The 10859-nt window shown below is 35.8% G+C and overlaps 1 protein-coding gene across 1 annotated transcript in view; it reads right to left on the reverse strand.

Annotated features, from left to right (window-relative positions):
* LOC107721020 (receptor tyrosine-protein kinase erbB-4-like) overlaps positions 1-10859 on the reverse strand; it is a 344542-nt gene that overhangs the window by 103446 nt on the left and 230237 nt on the right. The window contains exons 4-5 of the mRNA XM_016528874.1: positions 3011-3142; positions 699-764 (exon numbers count right to left, since the gene is read on the reverse strand). Of these exons, the coding sequence (XP_016384360.1) occupies positions 699-764; positions 3011-3142 (198 nt within the window). The remainder of the gene's footprint in view (positions 1-698; positions 765-3010; positions 3143-10859) is intronic.

Consider the following 10859-nt stretch of genomic DNA (forward strand, 5'->3'; position numbering starts at 1 on the left):
AAAAAATTAATAACCCACAATAGGCTGTTTGTTACAGTGATTTTACCACACACAGGGGTATTCGAGAGCCTCAACATGGAGTGCCTAAACCCCCCCTGAACTGAGGTAAAATCACAGTAATATAATATAATATAATATAATATAATATAATAGATAAAAATGAGATTTAATGACATGAGCATTTAAATTTTGTTAAATATTTTCAATAAATGTGAATTATTTTATAAACAACAATGGAAATCTGTTTCCATCAAATAAGTAACCATTTAAAAGCAACAAGTATTGCTACAGCAACTTATTTGGCTGATTTGGTGGATAAAATTAATTCATTAAACTAATTATTAAATTATTAATTAATTATTGCATTATTTGGTGGATACAGTACTATAAAGAAGACTGGAAAAATAGGAAATGGGACTGGGAAATGACATAAGCCAGATTTGAACTATTATTGCCCACATAAACACTAAAGCTCAAAACATTGCTCAAATGGTAAAATCACTCTGATCATAAAAAAAACGGATGGCAAAAAGGATGGTGGCATCATATCAAACATGGGTGTGGTGTATTAGTTAAAGGTCTGGGCTGGTAACTGAAAGGTTGCAGATTCAAAACCGTCAAGGAATGATTATCACAGTTTAAATTCATTCATTTCAATGAGGATGGTTTGACTTTTTTTGACAATTTCTGACACTCACAGCTCTGACACTGGTCCTCCTTTGGCCCCCAGCAGCGTCCATTACATCCTCTATGACACCTCTGACCTGCAACCAGAAAAGATAAAACATTTAGTTATAGCAAATTTCTGCATTTTAATAAAAGATGACACAAACTAACATTATTTATTTGAAATAACATTCACTAAAACCAGGAAGATCAGTCCCTTTAATAAGTCAGTTCTGATTTCATGTTGACTATAAAACGTCATTTTTAAGTGTGCATTCGGTCATCGGTCATCATCATATTGTTCATAACACTGTCATAATGTTTCATCACAGTAACCACAATCTGGATCATTCCGCTTTAGGATGGAACTCTTTTCATCCGCACTGACCCTGTTCTGATGAAGTGGGAAAGAGTCGTTGCTGACTGACAGAACATGTTCTCCCTGGCTCTCCAGAGCTCTGCCCGAATCCTCCCCGCCCCAGAGGAGACGTCCCGTATAGCTTTGCTACACTCATCTGCGGTGGCTCTTCTGCCACCCAAGCTTAACTGACTGTTGGGTAATTGCAGTGTGAGCATGGCTGACTGATGGAGTGTTGTCCTCTGTCCCTGTTCCACTTCAGTTAAGAGTAATTACACCAGTGGCTTACTCTCTTCAACTACATGGGCCAGGCACTTTTGACTATCTCCTCTTTTTAAACATCACCTTTTTTTATACTCTCTGTCTCGTTTCCTCTTTTTCTGCCTAAGTACTTGATTTCTCTGTCCTTCACTGTAAGCTTTTGTGAGATATGGCGAGGAAGGGCTGCTCCATTGCCTTTCTAATAGCTCAGCCTAAATGAAAATTCTGCCTTCATTCACTCACCATCATACAATGGAAATTATACAGTGTTTCACTCTAAAGAGACAAAAGAGCACCATAAAAGTAGTTATTCAATTATAATCTGACTTCTGAAGTCATACAACCATAAATCATGAGTCATGTGTTCCACAATTATTGTGCTTTTTCGAACTTGGAAGCTCCTGGACATTAAAATGTCTTTCAGGTTTGAAAACGAAATGAGGGTGAATAAATAATGACAGAGATGCTTAAGGTCTCATTTGGTTGATTTTAATGTTTACATTGACCGTCAAGATCATTCTATGCTTTTCCTTGCTGCCCACATGGCTGCTTCTAACCTAATCTAAAGGTTACAAACATTGGAAAAAAGTAATTGATAAACAATGGCTGGAAGGGCAGGATTGCATTTTAATTGGTGAAAGGTGCATTGCTTATTCCCTGTTGTTTTTTGAACAGCCAATGTAAATAAGCTCACTAAATAACAAAATAAAATCAATGAGGACAATCCCTGCCCAAAAAAACTAAGAGATTATAGTGGATTATAAATTCAACACCCTTGATTTGGAGAGTGGGGAGGGAGGCAAAACAGATCAAGAGGATTGATTGATTGATTGGATATAACGTGAGCCTGGACACATTCTCAAAAGTATCATTAGGAGATGTAAAAATTAACTTTTCTTTAAAGATTAGTTATACCCAAAATTAAAACTCACCCTCATTTGTTACCACATGTGAAATTTTGGTCTTGTTTAAATACAATAATAGCTCATATAGACCAAATAAAAGTACCATAAAATAGTCACATTAACTGCGTTATTGTGTTTTTGAATCCTTTTTTGGAGTTTGACAACTCCCTGGTTTCACTGTATGACAAAAAAGCTGTGAAAACGTGGGAACAACATTTTTCTTTTGTGTTCATAAAAATAATACCATACAGGTTTGGATTGACATGAGTGTGAGTAAATAGTTACTGAATTTTAATGAATAAAAGAGGAAAATAATTCTTCCATGGTTTCCGAACATTGTGTCACTGTGTAACATTTTCTTTAGGATTCTTTGACGAATAGACAATTTTATAAAATATTTATATTCCAAATGAATGCTGCTCTTTTGAACTTTCTAGTAATCAAATAATCCTGAAAAAAATATATCAGTTTTCACAAAAATATTAAGCAGCAAAAACTAATATATATTATAAAAAAAACCTACAAATATATTACAATTATTTCTGCAGTATCATGTGACACTGAAGACTGGAGTAATGGCTGCTGAAAATTCAGCTTTGCCATCACAGCCATAAATTATGTTTAAAAATATATTTAAATAGAAAAGTCATTTTAGACTTCAAAAATATTTCATAATATAGTTTTACTGTATTTTAAATTAAATAAATGCAGCCATGGTGAGACTTCTTTCAAAAACATTTAAAAATCTTACTGACCTCAAACTTGAACAGTTGTGTATTAACAATCAATTTTAGCACCTCATGCTCTGGTCAGTACTCACATGAGCTGCTGCTATTGGACGGCACCACCAGGTGATCAGGGCGAGCGTTCTTCATTATATCCTGCCAGTGGATGGTATCGGCATGACACAGGAACTTGTTCTGGTCCACATACACCCCTCCATTCAGAATTTCTGTTAAAACACAGACAGCAGCAATAAAACACCACTGACTACTTAATGACTTATATCAGCGGACACCTCTGAGCGTATCGTTCCAGTGAAGGTGACCTCATCACTATCTTATATTACAAGGAAAGAGCAAGGCGAGGCTCACCGGAGAGCAAAGATAATGTATAAAATAATTTGATTTCTTCACACAATGACTCTTTCTGACCCTCCGGTGTCAGTACTGGCCTACTTCTTGGCCTGGAATACACAGTCAGACAAGACTGATGCTTTAATGGAACAGTTCACTTAAAAAAGAAAATTCATTTACTAACCCTCACGTTGTTATAACCTGTATGACTTGTGAGAAACGCAAAAGGTGAAATTTTCAATAACGTACTAGTCGTTGTTGTTTTTTTCTTTACAATTCAAATGAATAGCCACTGAAGTTTTAAAGCTTAAAAGGCAGAACCTAAACTATCAATAAAATATGATAAATGTTATAAATGTTCTCCATACATGATGTGCATGTGTTTAAGAGATGCAACAATGTGAATGATTCTTTCAAATTGGATTTTTTTCCAGTAAATTTGTGATATGTTTCACAAAGTCTAAATGATTAGTTTACAATCCTCAATTACTCAATCCAGTCACAATTAATAGACAACTGATTTTCAGTGTACAATAACTTAATTTTTGGTCTATCACACAAGCGTATTGTATGATGTATCATAATGCTTTTTAGGGCTACTTCTATTATATTTTTATGGTGCGTTTCCATCCTTTTTGGAGTTTGAAAGCTCCAGCCCCCATTCATTATAAAATTAACTACAGAATTTCTCCTTTTATTATCCAAAAAAGAAAACACTAAGTTATACAGGTTTGAAACAACATGAGGGTGAATAAATAATGACATAATTTTAATTTTAGGATAAACTATCGCTTTAACAAAAAGTCTAGACAAATTAGACTCTTACTGCTATTATTAATAACCTTAATCTGTTTTTGTTTTGATTTTCTCTTCATTGTATTTCTCCCCACTTTCTTCCTCTCCTCTGAGCGATGTCTACTCCCAGCAGACACAAACACGAGAAGGGAAGGAAATTATTACATTCCCAGACAATGTCAGAGTCAGATCCATCCTGGATTTGGAGCGCCGACATTCTGGACAGCGGTGCTAACAGGTTTGTAATTTCATACTTCATCTGCAGGGAGACGTCTCTCAATCCTTTGCCCTAATCTGCATCATACTGTCTCACACGGATCACCGGATTTGGAGAGAAATCAATCTGTTGTTCCCCTCCACGTGCGTTCACGGGCAACACGTCTCTGTTTGGGCACACCAGACGACAATGAACATTATGATCTTAACATGTCTGGAGTAATCCTCACTTGCGTGGACAAAAACACTAGAGAGCTTATAACAGATTTGCATTATTTACTGTATTGGATTTCTCTTTCACAGCTACTACAGGAGATTAGCCGTGTGGCGGAAGAACAGATGAGACGTATTCATAACCACAGGCCATCTGAAACTGATAATAGCCTAACAAAAGCTTGATTAAACTGTACTCCATGGATGATTGGAGATGGTGTTATTGTGTATTTCCCCTCTCTCTACAGGGCATTGAGAAACCTGTCGCTCAATGGATAAATTAATTTTAGCGTTCTCTGCATCTGACATGCTGGGAGGGCTGAACGCTCTCCTAGAGGTAAGAATCAGAAAAACAAATAAATGCAATGGCAGAACTCTGCAGGGGTCTTCAGATGGCCCAACCGGTAGAAGGAGATTCAGGAACACTATCTTTCTCTCTCTACAGACGGTTTCTCTCCAGCTTCACTTATGATGTTCCATTACAGTTAGGATGCTGTCCAGCTTCACTGAACCTGAGCGTATACATCATAAAAACACCTGAGGGAAGAGAGAGTCCACAACAGAAGACTACAGAGGCTCAGTCAGCACCTTTTATGTTATTATATCAAAACATTGATCATAAAAAAGACGAATAAACTCTAAAGAAGATAAAAGCATTTGCTTACATCAGGGGTGTCCAATCCTGCTCCTGTAGATTTTAGCTCCAACCCTAATTAAACACACCTGAACAGCTAATCAAGGTCTTACTAGGCATACTAGAAACTTCCAGGCAGATGTGTTGAGGCAAGCTGGAGCTAAACTCTGCAGGACACCGGCCTTCCAGGACCGAGTTTGGAGACCCCTGGTTTATATGCAATAGTCAGGTAAAATAGTACAGTACACCAGATGTTGCGGCTAAAGCTAGTTACAACATGTCCATCTAATTAGATAACTTCCTTACTCAAAGGTCCTTAATTCTCAGAGACAACATTCAAAACCCCCCACACAGGCTATGATATTTCCTGTCATACTTCTCTTGAACTTGGTTTTCAAACCTTTTCCTTAACAGAAACTAGGCTTGTATTTTTTTGTGAAGATTTGTTTGTAGTTGTTCCTATTTTAAAGGGACAGTTCACTCAAAAATGAATGTCATCATTTACTCAACCTCATATTGTTCCAAACCTTTATACCTTTTTTTTTTTTAATCTGTGGAACACAAAAGATGATATTTTGAAAAACTCTCAGTGTCAGTGTTGTTTTGGACCCCACTGACTTTCATTGTATGGACAAAACCATTATTCAAAACATCTTCTTTTGTGTTCCACAGAAGAAAGTCAGTCATAAACCAAGGGTTTAACAGTTAAACATTTACAGATTTAGATTTAACATTTGCTATTTAGAATTAGATTTAATGGTTATATTTAACATTTTCATTTACATTTGACATTTACATTTAATATTTATTTATTTAACCCTACAGCATAAAAATGAATTTTAAAAGAACATATTTGTGATAAATCTGGAAAAATAGGCCACATTATCACCCTAATCTCAGTTTCTCAGATGGCACAGATTGGCAGGCAAGATACCTGTATCAAAGGACACACAGCTGGAGGGGTAGGAGAGCACACACACACACACATTGGTAGTCTAGATGCCAGCACTGTCGCTGGGTTCAGTAAAGCGTTTCTCTCGGCAGTCATGACAGCTGGTTTCATTTGAATGACTGTTTGACTTGTTGTTGGATCTGTAAAAGCTACAGATTCAATTTTGTCTCAAATGAAGTGAAAACATTAATGTCAGTCATTGGGAAATGCTGTACATGCACACACACACACCATCATTTCTATGTACCTGCGCACTTAAAACATGGCTGAACTTGGAGCATGTTAAAAAGAGTATTGGCTCTGTTACAAAACAGTCAGCTGCCTTACTGTCTACTGCCTACACAGGCAGCATCCTTCTAAGACAGCATCCTAACTGAAATGGAACATCATAAGTGACTGATTAGGAACACAACTCTGTGCATCATACACACAGGGCTTCTAATGGAAAGCACACAGGAGACTTGATTAAATAACTGACTTCAGTAACCTTAGCTATTAGTATGTTGCTAAGCTAATGGCATGAGACTAATAAGCATTAAACATATATAAACATTTTAGTCCATTTTAATTATAATGAACCATTTTTTTACTGCTATGCTTTAGTATTTAATGAAATATAAATATATTTATAATCGTCATTCGATTTGTCTGCCAGTGTGAATTGATTTTGTCACTGAGTTACTGTATAAGCAATGCAGTATGGGATTTCCATTTCTGCTGAGGATAAATGTGATGTTCTGTTAGAATTTAGAATTCCTAAATCTTTTCTAATATTAAATGGTATCTTATCTTTTGGAACACCCTTTGGGTCAAGAACATGCCCATAGCTATGTTTCCATCCACATATTTTTATGTGCATTTTGGGATATTGTATGGAAATTGCTGAACAGAAACGCCAAGATGCACATAAAACCTTAAAATGCCCATAAAAATGTATGCACTCAACTGAGGTGGATAATTTTTTCCATTAAGAAAAGGTGCATAAACTATGATGGAAACACATTTACCGAATAAATTCCTCAATTCGCCAAAAAAAAAAAAAAAAAAAAAAAAAATTACGTGATTGGATAAAATCCGTCATCAAAATTATTTTGTATAATTACCTCCCAGAACTGTGTCAAACGATTACATTCCCACAAATTAGGCATCCGCCTTCAAATGCAAGATAGCATGACAGTGTTTGTTACTGCGTTTTGTCTGTGCGCAATAAGACAAGACACAAGTCATTTTTTATGTAGGAAAAACATTTTTGCAATGGTTGCAACTTTCATTTTTATTATTGATACTTTGCTCCAGTTTGGTTCTCTTGAACACATGGGATGGAAACATTAGGGTTAGGGTTTATTTGCAAATGTTTTAAAAAAATATATTCTAATTTTCCGCACAAGTTAAATTCGCAACTTTGGATGGAAACATGGCTTATAATGACTAAAAATGCTGCCTACATAGGCTAAACTGTAGTCTAATAGATAATGAGTTTTCTAGGCTTAAATCAATCAGTTTCGTTTAACTAAATTGACCAGAACAGGACATCATATGGCACCAGCAGTGTAGTATGTAGTACGCAGGATCTTTCATTAGCTCAACTTGAAGATCAACACTAGTCCTAATAGACCTCGTCCTAATCCAGTAGTTCATTCACTGTAACACTTTCCTATAAGATGATCAAGTCAATCAGGCATACAGTAGATGTGGCTGCCTATTCATCATAAAGTGCCAACATCACCCCGGCCTTATGCTAGTCACTGCCAGCAGTCTGGCTCTGTGTGTGGCACAGAGGGACTGAGCCTGGCAGGGCTTATGAGGAATGATATGCCAGACTGTGCCAACTTCCCCTGCCGCCACTGTACAAATAGGTGATCTTCTGTGCCATTCATCAAAGTGAGGCTCTGCACCACACAACCTGGCCTCTCCAGCCGCGTTACCAAGGAGATGCTGTCTGAGTAAAAAACGCAATGAGTAAAGTTGAGCAAACAACGAGAGGGAACACAGAGTGATTTTTCTTTCCGATGAGGAGAACAAAAATTGCCCTGAACCCAACACATTAGGACTTTGTGAGAACAATAAACACTTTGTGTTTTAAACGTAGTTTAACTGAACATTGTTTTTTGCACCACTGAGGGTGATATGTGTCATGTTGTTTTTATTCTTTTGTGACAGTGAGTGCTTTGAAATCACAGGCTAAGTGCTAAATAAGACCTAAGAGAGAAAACTGGCAAGACTTTTTATGGATTCTTACATATCTTTCACCGGAAATTTGAAGATCGTGAGTCCCTCTGCGTCCAATTTGAGAAAAAACACAAGTAATCCATTCCATGTGCCTGGTAGCCTCTTATCACAACTGACCGACATAGAAATGACTCAAAAGCAGGCAGATAATAGGTAAATAATAGCTTTCCGTGAACTTCTTCATGGTTTATAGAGTCTAGGACTGTCAGAGACAGGTGTGATTTCTCAGGAAAACTACCTGAAATGTTCTTACCACCTGACAGATACATTTCAGTGGTATCGGTCAAGTAAAAGGGATTTTTTGCTGTTATTTCACAAAAAAGTCACTTACGGCACCTAACGATTTGTTGTACCTTCTGAATCCTGATTGCTTACAGATGATATTGACTAATCTTTAAAATAAATCCAAAAAGCCTACATTTCATTCAAGGTAAACAATTTTATCAGTTCTTACATCCCATCATAAATGGGGGATTTATACATCATCTGAAAGCTGAATAAATAAGTTAGGATAGGACAATATTTGGCCGAGATCATTTTTTCAACTATTTGAAAATCTGGAATATGAAGGTGCAAAAAAAATCTAAATATTGAGAAAATCATCTTTAAAGTTGTCCAAATGAAGTTCTTAGCAATGCATATTACTAATCAAAAATTTAGTTTTGATATATTTACAGTAGGAAATTTTCAAAATATCTTCATGGAACATGATCTTGGCATAAAAGAAAAATCAATTAAAACATGAAATGACACAAATGCACATATGAACTTTGTGAGTTATGTACTACTCAGAATGTGCAAGTCACTACTTTTATATATATATTCTGAGTAGTACGTAACTCACAAAGTTCATATGTATTCATATGTGTTCATATGTTCATATGCATTTGTGTATGTACACACACACACACACGCACACACGCACACACACACACACACACACACACATATATATATATATATAAATTGTTATTTTAGTAGACTAAATGTAGAGTAAAATTTAATAAAATTAAAACTAAAAGAAATTTAAAATGTAAAACTTTGAATGCCAAATTGATGAATGACAAAATACTGACTATATATGACACTATATCGACTATAATATTGCTTATTTGATCAAAAATACAGTGATAACCATAATATTGTAAATTACAATAAAAAAACTTTCTTCCGTTTAAATACATTTTAAAATGTAATTCTTCAGTCTTCAGTGTCACGTGATCCTTCAGAAATCATTCTAATATGCTGATTTGGTGCTTAAGAAACATTGTTTTATTATTAATGCTAAAAAATTGTGCTGCTTAATTTTTTTAGTGGAAAGGTGATACATTTGTACATTTCATGATTCTTTAATGAATATTAATGAATTCTTTCTAAAAGAAATCTTACCGACCCTCAACTTTTGAACCATATGTGTACAACTGCTCACTTACATGTTATTTAGCCACAATAATAATAATAATACATTTTATTTAGTATAACGCCTTTAAAAGAGTACTTTCTCAAAGCGCTTTACAACACAAGCAAACACAACAATCCAAAATAATACACAAAAATACAGAATAACAATCAGTTAAAAGCAAGATGAAAATAAAAAGTTTTAAGACAAGATTTAAAAATACCTAACGAATTTGCTTCCCTGATGTCAGCCGGGAGAGAATTCCACAATTTGAGGGCATAAGATGAAAATGCCCGATCACCCCCAGAACGCAGCCGTGTTTTAGGAACGACTAAAATACCACTCTGAGAAGATCGCAAATTGCAACTAGGTGTATAGGGAATTAAAAGCTCAGCCAAGTACTGAGGAGCCAGACCATGCAGTGCCTTGTATGTTAACATGAGAACTTTAAAATCAATACGAAATCTAACCGGGAGCCAATGCAACAATTCTAAAACAAGAGTTATATGATCAACAACCCTGGCCCCTGAAAGAATTCTGGCAGCTGAATTTTGTAAATGTTGAAGTTTGTTAATACAAGATTTTGAGACTCCAATAAGAAGGGCATTACAATAGTCTAGACGAGAATAGACAAACAAATTAATTAACCTTTCAGCAACAGAGAAAGACAGCACAGGTCGTAGCCGTGCAATATTTCTGAGATGAAAGTACGAGGTCTTAACAGTGTTCAGCACGAAAGGCTCAAATGACAAGCTGGGATCAAAAATAACGCCCAGATTTTTTTATTTACTTTGTAACTCCAGAGCAACACCATCAACAGACAAAGCTAAAGATCCAGCATTACGCAATTTATGGGGAGAGCAGAGAAGCATAACTTCCATTTTGGAACTATTCAAACACAAGAAATTTTCAGACAGCCACAACTTAATCTCAGAGAGACACTGACTACGTTTACATGGACATCAGTAATCTAATTATTTACCTTATTCTAAATAAGCCAATATCATGATTATGGTGTTTACATGAGTTGCTTTTAGAATATTCCTTTCATGTTCCCGTTTTATATGTTATAGTACATAGTTCGATTAATGGCACATGTCATTACGTCCCCTCGTGACGCCATCCGACGTCCCCTCCGGAATTTCACATGTAAAC

Source organism: Sinocyclocheilus rhinocerous, unplaced genomic scaffold, assembly GCF_001515625.1.
Source record: "Sinocyclocheilus rhinocerous isolate Xijiao unplaced genomic scaffold, SAMN03320098_v1.1 scaffold1202, whole genome shotgun sequence".
Taxonomy (NCBI): Eukaryota; Metazoa; Chordata; class Actinopteri; order Cypriniformes; family Cyprinidae; genus Sinocyclocheilus; species Sinocyclocheilus rhinocerous.